Here is a 24762-nt window from a genome sequence, read left to right as displayed (position 1 = left end):
CAGGGGGAAGCAGCAAGGATGTCTTCTCAAGTCCCAGGGGGTAAGTATGGAACACACCCATGGACAGACTGTGGTTCAGAAGTGTCCTCCTCAACATCTCTTTGTCCCTCCAAGTGAACAGGATTCTCCTGCACTCACAGAGCTCCCTGCCTTCTCCGGGTGAATGGGTCCACCCCCAGGTCTCTGAAAAAGCTCTCCACCCCCATGCATCCAGGGGGTGGCATCAATGAGCAGGGTTCAAGAAGCATGTGGGTGGACTGCATGGTGACACCCAGCATCTCGCTGTTTCTGATACCACCTCCCTAATGGCAGCCTTCAGTCCCTGACAGGACTCCAAGTGTCAAATGGGACAGGAGTCATGGTGGGTCTCAGGTCTAACTCCACTCCTCATGGGACACGCAGCCTGGCTGGCCTCTTCCCCAGTGGCCACACACCTCCTGGCAGTGCTTCCTAGCTTCTCAATGCATACATGTACCATCAATGGCCATTACATTCATCACCAGGCCACCTCTGCAACATGCATGTCTCCTTGCATGCCCCGTGGGCTCCAGGCCCACCTGGTGCCCTGCACAGACCTGGGTCTAGCCCAGTGGTTGGCAAACTCATTAGTCAACAGAGCCAAATATCAACAGTACAACGATTGAAATTTCTTTTCAGAGCCAAATTTTTTAAACTTAAACTTCTTCTAACGCCACTTCTTCAAAATAGACTCACCCAGGCCGTGGTATTTTGTGGAAGAGCCACACTCAAAGGGCCAAAGAGGCGCATGTGGCTCGCGAGCCGGTTTGCCAACCACGGGTCTAGGCAAGTCCTGAGCTTGCTCCTCCCCTATCCCCAGTGTGTGCCCTGTAACAATGACTTGCAGGCCGTCCCACACGGCCTTGCTGGACACTGCTGCCCACAGTGACACCCAGCATTCCCAGCAGCAGGGTCACTTTAGACCCCTGCCCCTGCCTCCTCTGAGGGGCTCTGACCAGGAGTCCCTGCCTTGCCTCTGATCCCTCGGAGCCTGCAGATTTCATGCCTTCCCTTTGTCCTTTCCCGTGCAGCTGGGGTCTGCATAGAGCCTGGTGAGCTAGGAGTCTCAGCAAACTTGGTGGCCTCAAGACAGAGATGGAGTTAGGGGACTGGAAGCATCTGTTTGTTCAGAGAGAAAATTACTGCTGCCTCTGCAGGTCTCCTCAACCCCACACACACCAGACACTCAGATGCCCAGGTTACTCAGAGGGACCAGGTGCTCCTGGCAGAGGAGCTGGGGGCCATTGGGATATATGGAGAGGGGTCCCTAAACCATCACTGAGACAATACCACCTCAATCCCACTCCATAGAAACCCCAACCCACATGCTCCAGACCCCCAGACCCCATGGGGGTGATACAGGCTCCTGGCAAGGCCCCCAGCCTCACCTCTGCCTGCTGCTCCCCACATCCAGTGCCCCAACCCCTGGTCAGGCCTGCTGAGACGGTACCAGCGGGTGGCCTGTGCACCTTGCTGTCTGCCCTCAGCAGGTTGGCCTCACCTAGCCACCCTTCCCAGCTCCAAGCCCCTCTCCTAAGGGGCACCCCCACTCCATAGCCCAGCCCCCACTCCCAGGAGCCAGGCTGTGACTTTGGTTCCTGTCAGGCTCTGCTCTGTGTGGTCTCAGTCTGAAGGTTCAATCCTGAGAATTCCTTTCTTGGAGAAATGAGGACAGCTGGTTTGGACCCCCAATAGGGACAGGGGTCGCCTTCCTAATCCCATGGGGATCTGTCATGCTTTCCCAGCACTCCCCAGGTGCCTCTGAGGTGCCATGTCCTTCACACACAGTTGTGTCTTCACTTTCCTCTTAACACAATGGTTAACTAACCTTAGCTCAGCTCAAGCAAGGCCTTGGCTGTGGCCTCTGAAATCTCCGCTCTCCAGGCTGAGAGGTGACATGATTCGGGTGCTGCAGGCTTCCCAGGCTCTGTCCGCTCTGTCCCAGTGCCTGGGCTGGCCTGGGGTGCTCCCTGTCCTAGCTTATGTAGGCATATCCTCTCACAGGGAGAGCGCCGTGGGTCCCTGGCCTTCATCCGCTCCCCCAGCACGGACAACATGGTCAACGTAGACTTCAGCACGCCACGCCCCTCCACTGTGGAGGCCTCCGTCTCCTACCTGCTGTATGTGCCCCAGTCTGCCCAGGCTTCCCCCTGGGAGAGGCCACCCCTCACCAGGGCACCTCTCACCATGCCCTGGAGGCTGCTGTGGGCAGGAGACAGGGTGGGGGTGACAGTATTCCCTGCTCAGTAATTCCCAGGTCTTCCTGATCACAGCCACACCAGAGGCCCCTCTGGATAGACATCAACCAATGGGCATCTTGTGGGGTCAGTCTGACCAAAACCCCCCAGGAGAGGACTCCCAGGATCAGCCCTCTTGGCAGTGGCTGGTGCCCAGGCCAGAGGGCACGGGGCAGGAGGGGCAGACATGGAGAGCAGTGGAACTCTCAGACACTCCACGTACTCCCATGTAGGAGGGAGAATGTCAGTGCGGTGTGCCTGGACATGCAGTCCCTGGAACAGAGAAGGAGGAGCATCCGCGACACAGAGGACATGGTCACTCACCACACGCTGCAGCAGTACCTGTACAAGCCCCGGCAGGAGGTGGGCTTGCCAGCGAGTGGGAGCTCCTGTCCAGAGCCCCTCGGGATCCTGACCAGAGAGAGAGCCTTGGGTGGGGGCACAGGTCCTCCTCTCCTCTCTCTGAGCAAAGGGAGAAATCCTTGTCTTCAGGACAGACACTGCTCAGGCTGGAAGGTCAGGGCTTGGCCTACCAGCCAGGTGGACCCTGGGCTCTGGAGTCCTGGGGGTCTGTCAGGCCAACTTCACAGGGAGCCTGCCATGGGGCTGCCCTCGGTGGCGAGGTTGGGTGCCTCCAGCTCTGCAGGTCACCACCTGTCCCTGTCACCTCCCACTTCCCCAGTACAAACATCTCTACAGTCGACATGAGTTAACTCAGGACGAAGATGAGAAGCAAGACAAGGAGATCTTCCACAGAACCATGAGGAAGCGCCTGGAGTCCTTCAAGTCGACCAAGCTGGGCATCAACCAGAACAAGAAGGCAGTCAAACTGTATAAGCGAGAGCGTGCCCAGAAGCGGGTAAGGGTGCTAAGCGAGGGACCACGGGGCAAGGGGGACTGCAGGTGGGGGGTGGCGGGTACAGCGGGGGAGGGGGGGTGTTGCTGTGCAAGGGAGGCGTGTGGGGTTGAGGTCACCCTGGGACCATGCTGATCAATGCTGGAACCACCAAGGCACCCCCTTTAGGGACAGGTCTGGGCAGGGAGGGGATTTGGGCTGGGGACCAGTGGGTCTCCAAGGGACAATCTGCAGTCAGGGTCCCCGTGGCCACTGTTCCCTTACCTGTAAGCGGTTTCATTCTGTTTTTCAGAGAAACAGCAGTATTCCTAATGGGAAACTGCCAATGGAGAGCCCCATACACAATTTCATCATTAAGGAAAAAGGTACCGATGGGGGCCTTGGCAGAAATGCTTGTCAGCAGGGACTCAGGGACATGTGCAAGGGGCCTGGCAGGGTGCAGAGGGCTGTCCTTGGAGGGAGATCCTCCGCCCAGCACCCAGGACCCTCCTCTGTGGGCTGCTGCCCTGCTTGTCAGAGTGGCAGTGCAGGGGACTCTGGGTGCATTGGACCAGGGCCGTTCGTGTTTCCAGCCCATTTCCCTTGTGCTGCCCTTTCTTTGCCACCAGATTTGGAACTTTCAGACCCGGAAGAGAACCCCAACTACGATGCTGAGGAGATGAGTGGGGGGATTGAGTTCCTGGCAAATGTCACCAGGGATACAGCAACAGACTCCCCCTCAGGTGAGGGGAGAGGGTGGGCCTCTGCTACCTCAGAGTGAAGGCGGTCATTGGGCAGGGACAGTAGGACGGTAGGACTGTGGCTGTGCAACTGCACATGGCAGGTTGGGGGTCTCTGCTCTGAGAGAAGGGAGCTGTCACCTATCCTGCCCATGGTGTGGGGAGGGAGAGCATGAGGTAGAGGGCCTGAAACCCCTAAGGCACATGACCCTGACCTTCCAGGTGATGGCTGTAGGACGCACTGGTGTCTGACCCCTGAGCAGCACCCTAATCCTGCAATTCTGGGTACACCTGGAAAGCTGATCAGCCACTGCCCTTTCTCCTAGGAATTGACAACCCTGTGTTCTCCCCGGATGAGGACCCGAGCATCTTGTCCAGGGTGCCACCCTGGCTGTCTCCCGGGGAGACAGTGGTGCCCTCCCAGAGGGCCCGTATGCAGATCCCCCACTCTCCCGACAACTTCCACCGCCTGGGTCCCTTGCGCCTCAGCAACAAGTCCGTGGACTCCGTCCGGCTGGCTGAGGGCCCCAAGGAGCAGCCTCCCACCACTCTGCCTGAGTCCACGCACATGTAACGCTCCTCGCCCTTCCCGAGCCCCTAACTCCTGCTCTTTCCTCAGGCATCTGCCTCTCTCTTGGCCCTGGACCTGAACCTCTGCAGACTTTCTCTAGCAGCTGCTCTTCCTCTTTCTAAGCCTATGCCCTCAAGCCTCTTGTTCTGGCCAAACATTTCTTAGGACACGGTCTCAGTCTCTGCTTCTCCAGCTGGGTGGTCGGGATCCAGAGCTGTCTGAGGATTTGACTGTTTCACCTTATTGATTAGAATTTACTCTTAGATTGTCAGTTTGATCACTAACTACTCTGAGATAAGCGTTTAATCTGTGCAGTCAGCCCATGAATATAAGTCACGAGCTCAGAGGAGACTGGGCATGGGCTGGGCTGGGGTGCTGTGTGGACAGGGAGCATCTATTTTCCTCCCTGAAGGCCCTGGGGCCCTGGGAAAAGCCCACCTGACTGAAGTGAATTCAGGAGAGAAGCAGCTGGTCCCTTTTACCCCTGTAAAAGGGGTGCAGCTGGTGTGCCCACATCCTTGCTACAGGCACTGGGCCGGGGGCGGGGGGGGGGGAACTCCTGGATCAGGGAAGAGGGGAGAAGGCAAGGAGAGAGTGGTGGGCAAGGATGGTGGATGAAGGACAAGGCCCCATTCAGTAAGTGCTGCAGGGGTGCTATTGCTGGGTCCCAGAAGGCGCTGTCCCCACTTTGCCTTCTGCAGGGAAAGGGCTTCAGCCCCCTTGAACAGGGTTTTGGACTTATTCCACGTGTGCCTTGAATGTTTGGTGGGAACTTGGGAGGAAAAGGAAAACTAGACTTTCCCAAGCACAGGTTGGGCAGACTCACATTTCAACTGAAGCACTAACATCTCTTTTTCTCTCTTGTGGACACTTGGAGAGGGTGGTTATCCGTCCATCTGGGGGGGGACAGTTGTGCTGGTGAAATGGTTTCTTGGTACACGAGCTGGTCTTTCTCCGGGACGTTTCTGAGACTAGAAGTGACGGTGCACAGGGACGAGTCTCACCCAGTCCCACTGCCCGTCCTGGCAGAGCTTGTAGGCAGGACCCTGCAGTGTTTCTGTGCCCCTCCTTCCTCCTCGTGGCTTCCTCCCTCCTGGAACACCCTGGGTCTTAGTGCTGGGTGCTGTAGGGTGGCGGGCAGAGAGGGCACCTGTTGTGGGTCTACAAAGTCAGGGCCTCAGCTGACCCTGTCACTGGGGACCTTACTGGTCACACAGCCAGAGTATGGCCTGTAAATGTCCCAGAAGTTTGCAGGTGTGTGTGGGGGGGAACCCGAGCTGGATCTGTGGGGGCCCTCCTGTACCCCCAGGTGCCCCGCGCTCACGCCGGTTTCTCCCGCAGGTGACACGGGCTCTGACGTGCCGCTGACAGGACGCACGTCCCCGCGCGAGGTACCGCCCGCCACCGAGAAGTCCCCGCGCCCGCTCGCTCCGCCCCCGGCCCCGCCCACCGCGCAGAACCCGGCGCCCGCTGCACTGCCGGACCTCGAGCTGGGGGCGGGGCCTACATCGGAGGCGGGGTCTGCGTCGGGGACTTGGCTAGAACGCCGCGGACTGCCGGGAGCACACGCTCGGTCGGCAGCGGAGCGCCGCGTGCACAGCCGGCGCTCATTCCAGCGGCCCCGCACGCGCCGCCGCCCTGCACTGCTCAAGCTTGCGTCGCTGCAGCCCTCGTGCCACGCGCCACCGCACGGGCTGGAGCAGGAGGAGACGCCGCTGTGATCGCCACGAATGCCATGGTGTCCCCTGCCGTGCTCTGGGGCAGCCTTAGGCACCCCCCCCCCAACCCTACCCCACATCCTGAGTCTGGGTGTGGGATCGCCAGCAGGGGTCCAAATATCTGCAAGGCGAGAGCTTCCAGCTTCTGGGAGGTCTTGGCAGGTGCCCTTGTAAGGAGGCTGCCTCGTGGATTCTTCTGTACACCTGTCCCGGTTTTGAACTGAGCTGGCACTTGTTACTATTCCCATTGTCACTCCTGACTCAGGGACTGCAAGGGCCCTGGGACCACAGAGCCCAGGCTCCGTGTTTGAGTTCTTGCACTCTGTGTCCATTCTCTCAACACTGCCAGGGAAACCGAGACAAGCAAAATGATATTTGCCCATAATACCAACTTGATTCCAGTCCCAGGCTGGCCTCTCTCAGGGCCCTAGGTCAGAAGCCCTGACTCAGGAACAATTCACAGGCCGAGGGGTTGGGGCCATGGTTGTCCTAGGCCCTGTGGGATGTCATGTCCACTTACCAGTTCTGTGAACCACCTGTCACCTTACGGACTGGGTACAATTGCAGAAACATCTGTTTGTTCATTCTTTTTGTGTTGAGATTCCCAGAGCCCGGCACTTGTCCTACCTGGGTGTCAGTGTGGCAGCCTCTGGGTACCAGGTGTCCTGTGCCCAAACACCTACTCTCTGGCTTGATTGCCCCACTTGACACTGGCAGATGGCCCAGGCTGGGCTAGAGGTTGCACTGGCCCCATGGGTGCACCCACACAGCGCCAGCTAAGTCGAGTGGGGTCTTCATTAGCAAGCAACTTTTGTTCAGAATTAGAGCCAGTCCTTAAGTGGACCTGGGCCAGGTGGTTGGTCTGACCCCTCCTAACCACAACAGGGGGAAGCTGGTGGAAGCCCTGCCCTTGAGAGCTGCGGATTCATGGAGAGCTAAGAGGACTTGGAGGGGGGCTCAGACCCCTGGCCCTGCCCTGAGGCTGTTGTAGACCTCCTGCCACCATGAGGTTTTAGGGACGGTGGCCTTAGAGCTCCTCCCGCAACCCCTCACCCAGCCAGGTGCCTTCCAGAGGCCACTGACTGTCCTAGGGGGAGCGGTGAGCCAGGAAAGGGGCCATTGAGTTGGCCCTCATCTGCCCATCCATTCCTCAGAGGTAGGGTTTTGTGTGAAGACAAGGTAGTGAAGGACCAAAGGGACAATGGACTTCAAGACACTCCTAGAGGCTTTTCTAAAGAAGCCAGGCTCAGCTCTGCTCAGGAAAGACTGCATGCAGTGCTCAAGTGCTCATAGCCATCACAGGCCAGGATTATTAGCAGTCTGCAATGTTTTAGTGGTGCACATTGAGTCCCGGATGGGAAAATCTCTACAATTTGCTATTCATAGTTTTGCTGTTGAGAAAAACAAGGGACAGCAAAAGGAACATTTAGTGTGGTGTTTGTTCACTAATACAGAGAAGGCTCTTTATCCTAAGGGGAGTGGGGCTGCCCATTATGTGAATTGAATCATTAGCTCAGCCATCACAGATAAAGTAGTGTCGGTTGGTTTTCAGTAGTTGTTTTCCCACACTTTGCAACCATTTTAATAAACTCTAAAGAGCACAAAACCCAGCCATGATCTGTACAACAAAACCTGCCCATAAGTGATCCTAGACCAGCAGGCACTGAGCCACGGCCACCAACAGCAACGTTAGGAAGGCAATGCTCTGTCCATTCCCTGCAGGAGTGGTTCATCCAGAGCAGGCTGGGTCTACAGCCCAGTCAGTCTGGCACTCCAGCTGCCTTAACAACTCCCTTGGACCATGGGACCCAGATCCAATTTCCAGCTGCAGGGCCAGAGGCTGAGTCAGGTAAAGCAGTTCAAGGGCAGTTCCTGGGACCCACTCGACCCACTGAACTGCTGGGTGGTGAATCCATTTGACATATATCTCCTGAACAAACCCTTCAGCCCTGTGTTTTTGGGGGAGGAGTGGGTAGGCAGATTTTCTGTTAAATGAATGGCACAGTCTAATAAGCACAGCCATAATGGAACAGAAGTTCCAGACATGAAACCTCACAGAACCCCAAAACCCACATTTCAGTGATCGAGAGACAACTCCATCTGTTAACACAGTGTTATAAACCCTAGTACTGTGGATACATTTCATAAATGAGAATCCTAGCTGTTCTTGTCACTGTAAAACAGAATGTAAACAATGTCTTATGAATGTATTTCCTTAGGAAAACTGTTGTAAAATTTTTTATTAGCAAAGAATTCCTATTTATTTAATACTGAACTTTGGCCTACTTTGTGGTAGGCTATAAAGCACACAAATTTAGGAGTCGCTACTTCTCATTTCTGTATCTTGAAAATAATTTTGTCACAATGCTCGCCTACTGCATACTATTGATTATTATGAAAAGAATTTTTAAAGCAAGAATTTCATTGAAATTGGAATTGAAATGTATTTTAAGTTATGAGTGGTGAAATTGTGAATTCAATTTTGTGAAAATGATCTTAGTCAAACTTTATGTAACCCTAATCACAATCGATGTGCCTTAAGTGGCCCCCAATGTGCTGTTGACAGTGTCTGCGCAGGGGGCCCATTGTAGAACCTGCCACAACTGATTGATCAAATCTATTAAAAAGATTTCAAGGCATTTTTTTGGTGCAAACGTAATCAATGAGAAATTACATCAAAGAGAACATAAGGAGCAGTCTCCTGGAGGCAGACATTGCTCTGGCGCTGGAGTTAACGTTGACCTGTGTGCACATGAGAGAAGGAGGGAGGGAGGGCACTTATGGCTGGTACCAGGTCATTGGACACACAGCCTGGGCTCTGGAAACTGGTTCCTCCCCAGGAGAGACAGGTGAACACCACCACTCACTCCCTTAGACTCGTCACAGCACAGAAAGGACAGGCCCCGGAAGGATGGGAGCAGCGCCCACCCAGCCTAAGTGGGCGAATGAAGCACCTGAAACAAAGGGGGGAGGGAAGGGGACTGGGGCTAAAACAAGAGCTAGAGTTGAGAAAAAGACCCGAGTTAACTCATGACTGCTCAGTAACATGTCAATTCCACTTCAGTTTTGATTCTTTCAAGAAAAAGTCCTATTTGTGAATTTTTCATGTCTTATGAGGGTGAAAGTGCAATAGAAACTTTGCCATCCGGAATGTGTCTTAGGAGGAAACCAGCCTATCGGGACACACAGGCAGTCCTGATGGGAGGGAGCAGCACAGACGCCTTCCTGAGGGACGACCCTCCAGCCTGAACTAGCCAGTCCCTGGGAGCCTGAATCAAGGGTGGAAGGGGCCTGCGATAGAGGAACGGGCGAACTCCTCTCCAGGCACCACCCACCTAAGAAATCTCGCTCACTGGGATGGAGGGTGAAGAAAGTTTGGGGAGGCACATGCAGGGACTCACCATTTATCCTGGATGGACCCTTCCATGAACCTGGTCTGAAGATTAATGTGTAAAACAAAGCTACCACTGAAGGCAGCGATGGAGAGACAGCTGAATAACAGAGAAAGGGTCTCAGGGACCCTGAGTCAGGAATAAGCAAGGCCCATAAATCTGAAACGCCGAGGGCTGCCTGTGTGGGTGTGGAACAGCAGGCCACAAGGATACCACTGGGACCTGTCCAGGCAGGTGAGGGCGGCAGGTAGATGGGGGTGCCTTCAGGTGCTGTGTCTGGGCCCTGTGGTCACCGTTAATAAGAAACAGCTGGGAAACTTATTTCCCACAGCGTTTACTTTATTGAACAGCAGCATCAGAAGTGCTGACACTACAGAAGGGAGTGAGACGAGAGGTGAACCAGAAGTCAGCCAGGACCATGCCCACAAAGCTGGTCCGCAACAAGATGAGAGGGTCAGAACCCGCCACCAGAGCACCTGTCAGTCAGGCAGCCTTGCTCTCGGCACCATGAGTCACACTGAATGTCAGACGTGGGATGAAGATGTGCCCCAACCACAGGTCAGACAGAAAGTGAAAGGCTACTTGAGGAGCTTGGCCACGTTCAGACTGGGAACTATGATTTCCCTAAAGATGGGCACATAGTTTGGATTCACCTGCGTGGGGCCCTGCTCCAGTGTCTCAATGATGGTCTGCTTCATATCCCGGCTGGCATCCCCTCGCAAGGCCAGCAGCGCGCCAATGTGGTCATCCCTGGGAAAGTGGGGGGAAATGGCAGGGGTGTATAGGGGAATGCACTGAGTGCCCCCCCCCCCCACCACCACCCATTCCCTGTCCCTGCCTGCAGCTCGGCGGGCACTGAGGATCCCAGAACAGGGTCAATAGCCGCAGGTGAAAGGCATGTCTCCCTTGTCAGATCAGAGGGAGAGAAGCCCAAGTTTGCATATTATAATGTAGTCTTTTTTCAATCTACAATTGCAAAGATTTTTAAAGGTTGCTTTTCTAAATCTTTGTTTAATGAACTAATTAAAGCACGGTGACCCTGGAGAGCACAGGACCACTGGTTTTTCTGCTCACAGTAAGACCAGAACAGCAGCAGGAAAAGAAACCTGGCTGAGGTGACCTGGGCGGGTTCACAAAGGCTGGTGGGAGCCTGCAGCCAGCACTGTCCACATGAAGGCTGGAAGGAGTCCACTGGCTCCCTTCTCTGAACCCACTACAAGCACAACACAAGCTTCCTAAAACCACTCTGCTCAGCCACACTGAGCCTCCACCCAGCCCTATGTGCATTCTGAGCATTGGGAGCTACATGAACCATGGCAGGGTTGGCAAGAGGGCACGTTATCATTCTCAGAATCCCACTCTGCCTGCAACTGTTGTCTGCATAGCTCATCCTCAAAGAAGTCCAGACCTGTCACACTGTCACCCCTTGGGGCCATGCCTAAAGCCCAGGACCCTAGGAATGATCCTGCGGCTCCGCTCCCTGAGTTCTAGCTGAGACAAGAGGCTGTTACCTGATGTCTGGGTATTTGCTGACCAGAGTCGAGACTTCCAGGTAGAGCAGGGATGGGTCTGTCAGCTTAATCACTTCTGCAACGGCGATGATCGTATCACAGTACCCATCTGCATCTTCGCCAAATCCCTAGAAGTCAGTATGGAGGTCATAAGCAGCACGCAGCACCACCATGCCTCCAGCCAGACGCAGGCTGGAGTCTGCCAAACCCTCTCTCTGGCCAAGGATGCCTGACCAGCACACTCCCTTCTCTCACATAAATACCAAGACTGGTTCCCACAGGGAGCACTCAGCATAGACATGGGGTTGGGGGTCTGGGTGGATCATGAAGTCAGCTTAGCCCCTCATAAGGGAGGGGACATGTGAGCATTGTGTCTCGAAGCTGAAGTCTGGCTACATGCTACCACCAGAAGAGCCTAGAAGCTACTGCCCTGAGTGCATGTGCCCCAACCACAGGTCAGACAGATCTGCATGCAGATCCTCCGGTTTACAAAGGAAACAAGAACCAAATGGTCACTTGGTTCCTGGCATGACTGATCCTGATCAACTACCCTAAAGTCCCAGGGGTAGAAACGAAAAGAAGTCATAGCAACACTTATTAGTGACAGTGAAGGGTATGAGGCGATGGCACTCACAGACGCCAGCTTGCGGAACAGGAAGCGCAGCTGCTCGGCCTCCCGGACCATCCTCTCGGCACCCTCCTTGCGTTCCTCAGGGCTGCGGAAGGAGATGCGCTTCTGCATAACAGCCCGCAGGTACTCCACCACCACGCGCCGGTGTGCCTCCGCCGTCATCCGCTGAAGAGCAGAGATGTGTCAGCCCCGCGAATACGTGGGCTTTGTTTTACATGTAGGTTGACATGTGAACAGAACACATTCCTTCCATTTCCCGCCAGCACAAATGGCAGAACTTCAGAGTAAATATATTAAATATATTAAGTTAATAAGTACATCTGAGACTTTTAGTCATAAATTTTACTTTAGAAAATCATAGCAGTGTTCACTCTGTTTCCCCTAAAGCCCAATGGTGAAAGGGAATTACGCAGGCAGGGCACAGCATTGGCAGGAGCCGTGCCGATGGGCGTCCACGGAGGTGCCCTCTTCTGCATTTATCTCAAAGCACTTCACACCCCGAGCAGAGTGGGGGGGTCAGTGGGAAAATAGGGAGCTGAGGCCAGGCCCCAACTTCAGCCCTCACAGGCAGACAGGCTCCACAGGACAGATGCATGAAGCACACACACTGTCCTCATCCACAAAGCTTTTCAATGACCAGTCTATGGAAATGGTGACAGTGCTTCAGAGGAGGGAGGAACCTGAGTCCATCCATTTGAGGAAGTTTCAGAGAAGACCACGGTTCTCTCCACAATGTGTGACACAATGTAGATCCCGGCTTCCACTGGAGCCCACGGGAACCAGGCAGTCATCCCGCAAGTACATAAATCAAACTGCAATGACGTGATGTGCAGCATCACACTCCCAGACCGAACAGAAGCTTGGGGAGGCTGGATGCTCCCCATTCTGTGCCAAAGGGAGGGCCCCAGGGGCCCCAAATAAGACAAGCAGGACCGCACCAAGCACCCGCATGGGGCCGCTGCCGAGACCAGGGTCAAAGGACCGTGTGCCACTCCAACAGCCCAGGCTCTCAGGAGCGCAGACCTTCACACTTTAGGCGTGAGCTCCAATCACACTAGAGCAGTGGTCGGCAAACTGCGGCTCGCGAGCCACATGCGGCTCGCGAGCCGCGGTTTGCCGCTCTGTTGACTAATGAGTTTGCCGACAACTGCACTAGTAGACGAGCCACTAAGACTGGGAGTCTGCAGAGACAACAAGCTCCCAGCTCAAGGACTCCAAACATGGGGCTGAGATCAACTGTTAAGTCAATACTCAAAAATGTTTAAAGAAATAAAAAGTGGAACCAAAAACTGTGCAAGCAACAAGAAATTCAATATTGACCAGAGCTGGTCCCACCAACCTCTCTAAGCACCGAGGCTCCTAACAGCTGTGAAAGGACCCATGAGTCAGGTGGACTTAAAACACCTCGATCTCCCTGCAAATATCACTTTTAATAGCAGTTAGAAGAATTTCCTTTAAAATTTGGAATTAAACATGGATTCCCCTGGGCCGGGTTTCCAGTGCAACAAGACATGGAACAGACACAAAAGCTGTAAGGATCAGAAATGAAAACACACAAAGTCACTGTTCATAGATAAAACATCTGTCTGCATAGAGACATGAAAAGATGTGGAGACAAATCCTAGGAACAATTAGAAAGTTTTACGAAGTGTCCAGATATGAGGACAGCATATCAAAAACACTTAATTTCTAGAAACAAAAGTCAGAAAGCCTGATTTTACAAAGTAACACTTTTAATAGCAACAACAGCAAAACCTATACAAGGCCAAGTGCATCTGAGAAAGATGACCAAGCCCTGGATGAGGACATGATGCATATATGGTTAAGACCTCAGATAGCAAGTAACACAGGAGCACCCTGTTCTCACGGGGCCTTTGTGGAGTGAAAAAGGGCCGGCAGCCAACGTGCCATGACGGGGATCTGGACAGGGGACTGCCTTTCCGCCCATCCTCTCATCAGAGCCACAGCCAGTACCCCCACCTCAGGGTCCAGGTCTTAGGCTGTGTGTCAGTATGAGTTTAGTGGGGTGTTAGGAGACAGTAGTCAGATGAATGGTCTAAACCTTCACTCAGAGGCCCCATCATCGCTACCTCCATCTTATCTTTAGACACTGATGTTTCCTACTTGCCTTAGGTTAATAAAACCACCTGGGAACTTCCATTCACAGAACTAATTTGACACTGTACTCTACACAAAATGCCATTTGGGCTCTAGCATGCAGGTGAATTCATACCATGTGGATGTGCCCCCACACTCTTACCTTTTTATATGGCTTTTTAATTTTGGCAAAATCATTGAAATAGTCTTCCACGGTGACACAAATGATGTCTACAGCGTTCGATCCCAAGAGCCACTTTCTTGTCATCAGCTCACTGAGATGTTGCTAAAAAGCACAGCCCAGAGTAAATATCACCTTGACACTGGCCCCAAGTCGTGCACATCTGCCTGATGTGCTGATGTGACAGCACCTGGTAATCACAAGCACTACTGGTGGGTGACCTGCAGGTATGTAGTTAAACCACACAGGGCTCAGATGACACACACCTGTGAGATACCGAGGTATCTGTGTGTAAACATTTCACCACTGATGACTACATATACAGGGTTTGGCAAAAAGTAGGTTTACAGTTGTGAGTATATGAAAGTTTATTTTTTATTAATTATTGTATTATTTTCCATGCAAACAACGGTAAATCTACTTTTGCCCCACCTTGTATCTATTATATGAATACTCTATTTACCCAATTCTGATGGACATTTAAAATTTTTCACATTTTGCAACTGAATAATGCTGCAGTGAATTTGAACACTTCTGCAGGTAAAACTCCTAAAAGTGGAATTGCTCAAAAAGTATAGAAACTAAAACCTTAATTAGCTGTTTCCAAACTGTCCTCCAAAAGCTGCACAATTCATATTCTACACAGAACACAAGACTGTCCCTTGGCCCCAGCTGGTGGCTCAGTTGGTTGGAGTGTTGTCCCATATACCATAAAGGTTGTGGGTTCAATTCCTGGTTGGGGTATGTACGGGAGGCAATGGATCAATGTTTCTCTCACATCAATGTTTCTCTCTCTCTCTCTCCCCCTTGCTCTCTAAATCAATAAACATCTTTGGGTGAGGATTAAAAAAAAAAAAAGACTGTCCCTTTGCTCATGCCCTCAACAACACTGAGTGGTATCAATGTTTGCAATCCTTGTCATTTTGATAAGCAAATAATACTTTTTAAATTTGCATTTCCTTGAAGATCAGTAAGATTGAACGTTTTGTTTCATATTTAGGATATTTGTGTCCCTTTTACTGTGAAATGGTTACTGATGTCTTTTATCTACTTTTGGATTATATTGTCTTTTTTCATACTTTGAAATAATTTCAAATTCATACATTTCATTTGTTTTCTAAATGATTTTCGAGAAAGTTAAGAGACATCATGAAATTATCCCACCATTCATCCCAGGAGCTCCTTTCCAGGGGACCTGAAATAATCATCGTTTTGTATTTTAAATATATTCTGGTTTCTGCTAATACATCTATATAATGTTGAACCATCTTTGCATTTCTGAAATAAACCTTGTTATTTATGCCTTTGATATAAAGTTAAATGCATTTTGTTAATGACTTTCTTTTGTATCTTTATTCAAAACTGAGACTGGTCTATGTAACATGTGTATGCACCATGCACGTGTTCTCAGTTTGGTTTGGCATTAAGACTCTGCTAACGAATATAACAGTCTGCCTGTGACATACTTGATTCTAGTTTGTAATCCACTGATAATTATTGGGAGTGTCTATTCAGTTGTGTAGTAGAAGGACCAAAACTCGGGCCTACACCACATAGAAAAGCCACAGTGCTTTAACTGTGACTGAGGATGAAGGCAGGTGCACACCCAGCTCGAATGCACAGCCAGAGTGCCCTACCTCCAGGTCCAGGAAGACCTCCTCCAGCAGGCTGCTGCAGCCCTCCTTTGCAATGGCATCCAGAATCCCATCCATGCTTGGCTGGCCCAGAGATACGCCTTCTTCCACTTCATTTTTTAAATACTTCCTCTTTAAACTGACTATGGATTCTCTGCAAGGGAAAAGCTGAGGCTCAGTGAGGCAGCTGAGTGTTCTCACATGCCTGTCTTCATCCCCAACGGCCACTTACTTGAAGGTCTGGCAGTTGTTGATGATGGCGATCATGTACTGGACATAGCAGTGCGGGTGCTGCCGGTTTCTCAGGTGCTCCTCTTTATACAACTGAGCTTCGTCTTTGTATCTGAGGACAGACAACCCACACCAAATAGCATCAGAGAGTAACTGGCAGGTATTTCAAATGCCACGCTGACATCATACCTAAACAGATGTTTCACATCGCTAACACTTGACCAGATGAATCTTTAAAAAAAATTTGGGGGGGGGGAGACACTCTATACTAATAGAAGAACAGAAAAGTTGGTCATTTAAAATAAATTATTACAATTTAACTTCCTATCAACCCTTTGAAGGTTTAGTGTTCTGATTATACAAATATTCTGAAATACTAGGTGTACCGGTTAATAATGCAGATTTTGTAATCAAAGAAAACACGATAATTTTAAGAGAAACATCAAAAGTGCTTTATTCAAAGGAATGTCCATCACTAACTACACATTTCCCCATCTTTCAGGTAATTTGTGGATACTGTCCCAATGAACTTTTCTTGTTTTGAGGCAAACCATTCAGAGACCCAATTTTCCACTTCTTCGTATGTTTTGAAGTGCTGCTCAGAAAGTGCGTGTGCCATCTATCGGAACAAGTGGTAATCTGAAGGAACAAGGTCTGGTAAATACGGCGGGTGGATTAATACTTTCCAGGCAAGATCTTTTAATGTGTCTTTAACTGGTTTTGAAGTGTGTCATGGTGCATCATCGTGAAGCAAAATCACTTTGCCGTGTCTTCTGGAACATTCTGGTCGTTTCACGATCAAAGCGTGGTTCAAATTGATTATTTGTTGTCGGTAGCGATCAGTATTAATGGTTTCACCTGGTTTTATAAGCTCATAATACACCACGCCTTCCTGATCCCACCAAACGCAGAGCATAGTCCTCTTTCCAAAGCGATTAGGCCTTGCAGTCGATGTTGATGGTTGACCTGGATTAACACATGATTTTGTGCATTTGGGATTCTCAAAATAATCCACTTTTCATCGCTAGTCACAATTTGATGCAAAAAAGACTTTCTTTCGTGCCATTGAAGCAACATTTTACTGATAATTTTTTAGTTTTCCATTTGTCTTTCGTTCAGTTGATGTGGCACCCATTTTCCTACCTTTAAAATCTTTCCCATTGCTTGTAAACGATCGGAAATTGTTTCCTGAGCAACGTTTAATCTTTCTGTAAGTTGTTTTTGAGTTTGACACGCATCTTCACCCAATAATGTTTGTAATTGTTGGTCTTCAAACTTTTTTGGTTGACCTGGACGTTCTTTGTCTTTCACATTGAAATCATCACTTTTAAAGCATTTAAACCAGCGTTCACAAGTATCTTGAGATGGAGCATGTTCACCATAAGCTTCCTGAAGTATATGATAACTTTCAGCAGCACTTTTCTTCAGAATAAAGTAATGAATTAAAACTTCCTGCAGATGCTCTTTTTTTGGCATGAAATTTGACATTTTTAAGCGTAAAAATATCTATGATGTTAACACCTTCAGCAAATTTGACATATGAAGTTTTGAAGCTTGTTGTCAATACAACAAAACAGCATACATATCAAATTGCATATATATCAACATATGTGTAACTCCATCTATTGAAAAAAATCCGCATTATTAACCAGTACACCTAGTATCTGATGGTGAGTAATTGGGAAAGTATTATCTTACCTATCTCACATTATTTTCCTAGAAATTTATGCAACGGAACACTGTCATGTGTTAGATATAAATTAGACTCTTTAGATATCACAGAAGCAAACAACTGAGATAGCTACATGCTTTATTTTTTAATTTATTATGAAGATTCTCTAACATGTACAGGAGTAGAACAGATCTTAAGAAAGGACCAAACTGAACATTGGCAATTAAAGGGAAATTATTCAGTATTTATTCTACCTTTCTGTCCAAAGTGTGGTTCAGGTAATCAAACCGCTGGGGCAGATGAGGAAAACTTCCTCTTTACAGAAGAATCCTATCTCATTCCTCTAACAAAATGACTAACTCAGGCCATGTTCCCCAGATGGATGGCTGATGGGGACTCTGAGGGGCCTAGCTGCTAGCACTGAGCCACCGGAACAGGATGGAGGGACACGCTTCTCCTGATGTGCTGCCATGCGGAGCATACACACCACCTATGCAGGATTCTTGCAGAACAGTAAGTAAAGAGGGGAATCCTACAAGCCTTTAGAGACAACCTGTGGTTTGTGGGCAGACGGCAATCTGAGACCCAGGCTGGAGAATGCTGGATGCTCTACAGCAGTGGTCGCCAACTTTTCGGACCTCACGGACCACCAGTGGTCCACGGACCACTGGTTGGCGACCGCTGCTCTACAGGACCATGTGCACATCCCTATAAGTCAATGGCTTAAAGAGGGGAAGGGACTGTTCTCCTGTACCAGAGAGCTGAGAACCCAAAAAACCACACATGATGTAGAATACATAACTATAAAGAGATATGTTTGAAAGCACTGGGAAAATCCAAGTACAAATGTGGTATCAGATGATCCCATGTAGTAATTGTGCAAGTTTTATATGGGTTGACAGCACTGTACTTAGGGTAGAGAATGCAGGGGAAATGATACAATGTCTGGGATTTTCTTTGAAGTTATTTCAGCAGAGAAAGAGGGAAAGGGGAAGAGGTTGAGAGACCAGATGAGGTAAGGCATGGCTTTAAAGAGATAGCTTTTGAACCTGGATGATGGGTAAACAGTTATTTATGTCATTCTTTCTACTTGTGCACAGGTTTGAAAAATCTTCTTCATGAACAATTCAAAGGGAGGGAGGTGTCCTGGAGACAGTCCCTCTGAGCCCCCTGTCCAGGGCTAGCTCTACTGGGGGTGCCTCCAAGTGGTGGGTATTCAGAGTGACCACTACACCTGGAGCGTCCTCCTCACCCCAGAAAGTCAGACTAGGGGAAGGATACGTGTCTCAGGAAAAGCTCTAACGCCCGCCCTGCGGTATATTGACTACACTGCTGGGGGTGTCACAGATCAGATCTGGCTCTCAGGGGACTGGTGAAATACCTTCAATAGGAGGTAGCAAGAATAAGCTGCCTTTTTAAATAACAAAAGAAGGTGAATATAGTCAACCCAGGCTTAAGTCCTTTTTTAATATTAGGTATATCAAGATCGACACATTTTTGCTTTTAATTTTTAAAAACATAAACTTTCTAAATTAGTACACTGGCAAAAATACATACCTACTTAAGAAAGAATTCATTTGCTGAAGACACAAAACTAGTACCTTTGTTTTCAAATCTTCACTTATCTGAGCAGCAACTTGAAGATTCTGTTCGAACATCTAAAAATTGGAGAACTTATGAATTTTGACATAAACTCACAACAGCACAGGTTTCCTGTTATATAAAACCCCCATCTGCTAACTGGTAGTTAGGACAATCCAAATTCAGAGAAAAAAATGAAAACATGTGAAAAATAAAGTTAGTTAAACAAACAACTTTCTCACCGGGTAAAAAACAACAAGTGAACCATTTCCTAATTACCTGCAAACAGGCAGGTCTCCTTGAAGTGGGAAGCTGACAGGGAGATGGAGAGCCCAGAGACACGGTGATATGGGTGCCAGGGGCTGCACTGTGATTAGCGATGTGTATTTCTTAAGAAGAATTTGGACATATATTGGAGCTGAGGGGAACCGGACTTGGAAAAACAGAAGGGCCAGCAGGCAGAGCTCACCCCAGGTCCTTGTCGTAAATGGGCTATCTGATAGCCGCTATCATGTCATACTTTCCAAATTAAAGAAAAGGTGAGGACCAATCAGTGGCTAAGTAATGGTATCACCTGGAGAAAAACACCACCAACACTCACTTCTGCTGGCTAGAGTCCCAGCTCTGTCAGCAGACGGAGTGCCAAACGAATATTCCAATAGGACTCAGCCCTCCTACTGTCAGCAACTCACTCAAAGGGGAAAAATTCCTTGGGCCAAAGAAAAAGAGGACACTGGGGGATACCAGCAGGCGACAAGGCATTAAAAAGTAAATTCACTGTAAGAATGCATGATTATCATTAAAATCTAAAGGACTCTTCCCCAAATCCATCAGGTTAGACTCAATTTTGTGGCATTTATGAAGATATATCTTGGCCATTTACAATCAGGAAACTCCAAACAAGCAAACTCAAATCTGAGCGTTACACATAAATAACACAGAAGTCACTTCTAGTTCAAGTAAAAAAGGGTTAGGAAAACTAAAATGACCCTGGGCGGAACTACTTGGCAGATACAACCCTCCGTTTCTTCAGCTCCAGAAAGAGAAGGACCTAAGGAACTAGGGAGGTTCTTTCTATCTTCACTACGAAATGATGCACCTTGTGTTCATTTGTAAAACCGCAGACCTTATTAACCAGATATGAACTTCAGAATTTGCAGATGGTACCTGGAAGACGATGGCCGGGAGTGTTGTCTGGTAGTACCCATCTTGGTCAGCTTCAGGCTCAGTCTCTTTTATCCAGTCTTTCTTGTCTGTTTCTAGAGCTTTCCGCAACCAAGCAATGATGTTTGACTAAGGAAGTTGAGCATCAGAGGAAGGGAGAAAAGAACAGGCCCTCTGAGCCGAGGATAAAGTGGGGCAGCTGCAGAAACCAAACACAGCACCCTGGGAATTCCTGTTCCCAAACAAGGGAATGACAGAAAAGCCATCCCAAGAGCTAGCTCCACAGTGGTGGTGCCCCCACCACCTCCACCAACTTAACCTTTTGGAGGACAGGCTGGGTTTGCAGACATACATGGAAGACGGAGGCAGACTTGTCTGTGGAAGACCAGACACCAGCACTGTTACCTCCTGCGCACAGAGCCCTCCACATGTCAGAATACGGTCTGGTGAGCAAGTGCACCATCCCAAGAAGCAGACCCAGACCTCATCTTACTGAGACTGTCTGGGGGTCACCAGGCAATATTTGGTGCCCTAACTGCCACCTTCTCACTCCCAGGCTCAATGGTAAGAGGCTGGCAGGTGCCACCACACATCAACAGGACATCCCGGGGTCTTGCGAGCCTACCAGGCCCAGCCCTCCAAACAGAGACAGTTTCCATACCTGTGGAATGTATACCCCAACCTTCAGATCCCGGGCCAGAGAGTGGGCCACTCTCCTCCTCTAACAGGCAAATGTACGTTTCAAGACTCGATTTCCCAGAAACAGAGCCTGCATATCCTTAGGAAGCCAATGTCAAGGCAGGGCCTCACTCCCTGCCTTTGCTCACTGGAATCAGTTCCATGATACTCGGTGACCCAATGCAATGTGTGGGGCACTAGGCACAGACCGTTCTGGGACAACACAGTGCTCTACTCACAGTGAGAGTTGACATGTATGTATCCAGCAGCTCAGAGACCACATTTGGAGAAAGCAAAGGCTCCAGGGTGCTGACATCCACTTCTGGGGCCAGCTCCACATTTCCCATCATTTCTGTGCTACAGAAAAAACCAGGAATGAGAAAGATTAAGAACCAGAAAGAAAGTCTCAGGTAAGTGTTGCTATTTCTTTTCACACACAAATACCCAACCACCCTTAAGGCAGTCAAAAGGGTAGGCGGGAAGAGCGCTGGCCAAGGAGCCCCTGTGCCCACGCCACAGGGTACTGGAGGCCCAACTTAGGGAAGAAGCCCCGTGAGGGCAAGATCTGTTTGTTCCATCCACGGCGCCTCCCATGGAAGACCAGGACAAATAGGGGGTGCCAAAAGACATGTCTGTGAAGCAGGAGAATAATCTCTAATGCAGAGAACACATGACATCCACAGTGAAACAAGTCAGCAAGAACAACATCACCGAATCCAGTCTACCGTGCTTAGGAAGGCAGGGATGAGGACTAAGTTTCAGAAAAGAGTTTTCCTTAAAAAGTTAATACCTGTGTATGTGGTTGGCTTCTTAAAAGTCCAAGGTTCAACTGCTCAGAAAATTCCTGTGCCTTATGCTGCATTTACTAAATGTGTATTTAAATGACACTAGTCCACTCTTTATCAGAAATCCAAGTCAATCTTATAATCTCTGTAAGTTTATGCCAATGTCAAAAGACTATCTACTTAACCCACATGACTTTCATCCCAAGAACCTTAATTCAGCATGAAAATGTTTGCAGTATGAAAGCAGTTCAACTCTTCCCATAAAGTCCAATATGATAGAATGGGATGACGATAGGAAGCTGCCCAAGAATTCCCAAGAACAGAAAAGTGCTTACCATGTAGTGAGTGAAAAACAAAATCAACACACAAAACTGGGCATGTCACACAAACACACACTGCAGTCAGGTGGCTAGAGCACAGGCAAGGGCCCAGATCCAGATCTGAATCCTGCTCCCCACTTGACTTGCTGGCCATATGAATTGGGCACATTACTCCCTGTGCTCATGTACAAAAGTAAGAAAATCATCACAGTGCCTTCCTCACAGTTAACACGTGTAGGCCAAGGCTGCATGGAGATGACTGACAGGTGGGGCAATCATGGCAGCTGTGGACTCCCAGGCTGTGAGGGCAGCACACAGAAGGCAACAAAAGCTGCAGCCACCAGAATCATCATTAAAAAGATATTTCCTCTCTTTATATTTTTCTGCGTTGAAATGTACACATTTTCTACTGTAAGCCATTACACAAACAAGAAACATCCCAAAACCTTATTGCTAAAAAAAAGATTTAATTAATTTCTACACAATAGCAACAAGACTACAAAAATGATTCCAATACATTACTTAATACCGTTTTCTATTCACAAAACCATGCAAAATTTAAATGTGTTTTCCTCTCAGCTAGCTAATCTTGAAGAAATTCAGAATACCCCACCATTGCCTCGATTTCCAAAGCCTACCTTAAGCTAATACATGAATGAAATGGTTCATGTCACTTTTGTGAAGTGACAAAGCCCCAAGGCTGAAATGGAAAAGGATAACTGATTTTCCCAACATAATGGTGAGAAGAAGAAACCAAACCTAGGGAAAGAGTGAGTTGGTGTGTCCTCACCAACCACGTGACTCTGAAGGACCTTTTGGGCCCAAGTGTCTTCTCACCTGTCAATTGAGGTGAAACCACCTGCTCAGTGTCACCTCATGGAGAAAGCAGATTAGTACATAGTGAACACTTAGTATCACAGGAAAGTCCAAGTCCAAGATGAACTGCTCAATATGGACTGGATCTCAAGGGCAGAGGCACCACCCAAACATAAGAAGATTCACACAACCAGCGGCTGGGCCCGACCTCAAGGACAAGCCCCACAGATGGACTAGGAAGACGACTTTCATCAACCAGAAACTAATACCTGTGGGTGCCAAGCACCCGAGAGGAGCAAAACAACAGTAGCTGTTTAGAGCCAGTCAGTATGTTTTTGTAAAATTCTATGTAAAAGAAAACACAAGATGTAAAGTTAGTGTTACCTTGTGTAGGTGTTTAAAACCCAAGTCAACAGGCTCACAATCTCATTTGCTTCAAGGTCTTCCGATGCAAGCTCCTGCATCCGTATTGTCAGGGCCTGGTGGTACATGCTCAAGAGATTCCTGAAAATCTCATAATGGGGAGGAAAACACTGAACCATCAGGTTTTTTGCAACGATGAGGTCATCTAGGACGTACTTCCTTATGATTTCTAGGTGGCGAACGAGCCACATCTTGTCGGACTCCCTGGTGTCGGCCTGTGTGCCCTCGATTCTGGTAATTACAGTTTTGTCCAAGATTTTAAACATATTCTCCTTCCAATTCTTGGGCCTCCCCGGAGGAACAAAACTAGTTTGCTTTTTTCGGTCAAGTATGCGCCTGTCAATTTTTTCTTCCCTTTCAATGATCCTGACAACTGACACCAGCAAGGTGGGGTCACGGCGGACGGTGACCAGTGACCTCTGTAGCACCATCCACAATTGCTTCGCCAGTTCGTCAGAGAGCCCCTGTGTGCTCCCAAAGTAGCTGTGGATGAGGGACATGTCACGAGTATTCCCACTGTCCATACGGTACTGCTCATACATTAGCCCATCTCGGGAGCACTCCAGGTCCATCAACTTCCGGTGGGCCTGCAGGAGCGCCCCTTGCTCTATGAGGTCCTGGGTTTCTCTCACAATCTCTGGCACTAGGGAAAAAGGCACAAGATGACTACACATAGAGCAATGGGACCAGGTATTCAACAGTGCTGCCATCAGACACAGGCATGAGAACAGGACACATCTCCAAGGTACAGTGTGGCAGGAACAAGGCCTCCTGTGCTTTGGATTCACAGCAGTGGGCAAGTGAAAAGAACTGTTCTAGGATACACTCAGAGGTTGAGCAGTTTGGGGAAAGACAGAAAGAACTTCCAGAGACTAAACATGATATAAAGGTAGGGAAGTGGTCAGATCATCCCAAGGATTCTTGCTGGAATGCTGATGAATCTGACAGAGGCAAAGGGACAAGTGGAGGGACAGGCTCTGGGGAAAGCACACAAGGAGCTCCCATCACAGCACCATATGAGGAAGCTGTGCTGAACACAAAGGGAGCCCACCCAGGTGACAGCTAACACTATCCTGAGTAGTCCATGGAACACTCTTCCTACCACTATGGAGGTGTTGGGAAGATTACTCTGAAAGGGTCATTCCCGTACCTTCCTGCCCCCACACAATCCCCACCAGCCCCACAGTCTCCACCAAGTCTGGTTCCAACTAAGACTGAGACTCCAGAGCATGACCTACCCAAGCCCTCAAGGCCCCTAGCCTGTATATAATCTTCCTGCTCCTGGGAACTGCTGCTCTCCTTAACCACCTCTCCCTCTGTCCTGTTCTCAGGGCTGCTTCTCTCGCAGACCACAAGCTCCTTTCAAGGGGTGGTTCATCTTTATTCTTCTGCACCCAGAAAAATCCCAGCTGGTCTCCTGATCTAACCACCTTGAAGGAACGCAGCTCACACAGAACTGGTTCAGTTACCCACTTCTGTGCCTCTGTCCTGACAAGCACAGAACTACTAGCTCTTACTTGCTCAGTT

The 24762-nt window shown here is 49.4% G+C and overlaps 2 protein-coding genes across 4 annotated transcripts in view; one reads left to right on the top strand and one right to left on the bottom strand.

The window, feature by feature from the left end:
- SLC9A3 (solute carrier family 9 member A3) overlaps positions 1–6138 on the top strand; it is a gene marked incomplete at its 5' end in the record, with an annotated part of 47212 nt that extends 41074 nt beyond the window's left edge. The window contains 7 exons of one of the 2 annotated variants that reach the window (XM_080681447.1): positions 2023–2138; positions 2489–2618; positions 2938–3114; positions 3404–3476; positions 3720–3833; positions 4157–4400; positions 5743–5843. In XM_080681447.1, coding sequence (XP_080537573.1) covers positions 2023–2138; positions 2489–2618; positions 2938–3114; positions 3404–3476; positions 3720–3833; positions 4157–4400; positions 5743–5746 — 858 coding nt within the window. In that variant the 3' untranslated portion in view covers positions 5747–5843. Of the gene's footprint in view, positions 1–2022; positions 2139–2488; positions 2619–2937; positions 3115–3403; positions 3477–3719; positions 3834–4156; positions 4401–5742 lie in introns of both variants that reach the window. The other variant, XM_080681446.1, reaches the window with a different exon arrangement.
- EXOC3 (exocyst complex component 3) overlaps positions 1–24762 on the bottom strand; it is a 30325-nt gene that overhangs the window by 1110 nt on the left and 4453 nt on the right. Inside the window, exons 4-13 of one of the 2 annotated variants that reach the window (XM_080681449.1) lie at positions 23197–23878; positions 21131–21248; positions 20217–20342; positions 19026–19126; positions 15798–15908; positions 15569–15719; positions 13914–14036; positions 11657–11818; positions 11023–11150; positions 10165–10261 (exon numbers count right to left, since the gene is read on the bottom strand). In XM_080681449.1, coding sequence (XP_080537575.1) covers positions 10165–10261; positions 11023–11150; positions 11657–11818; positions 13914–14036; positions 15569–15719; positions 15798–15908; positions 19026–19126; positions 20217–20342; positions 21131–21248; positions 23197–23878 — 1799 coding nt within the window. Of the gene's footprint in view, positions 1–9614; positions 10262–11022; positions 11151–11656; positions 11819–13913; positions 14037–15568; positions 15720–15797; positions 15909–19025; positions 19127–20216; positions 20343–21130; positions 21249–23196; positions 23879–24762 lie in introns of those variants that run through there. The other variant, XM_080681448.1, reaches the window with a different exon arrangement.

The sequence above is a fragment of the Plecotus auritus genome (genome assembly GCF_963455305.1).
Source record: "Plecotus auritus genome assembly, chromosome: 7".
Lineage (NCBI taxonomy): Eukaryota > Metazoa > Chordata > Mammalia > Chiroptera > Vespertilionidae > Plecotus > Plecotus auritus.
Note: the sequence above shows the minus strand (reverse complement) of the source record. Positions and strands in the feature narration are given on the sequence as shown.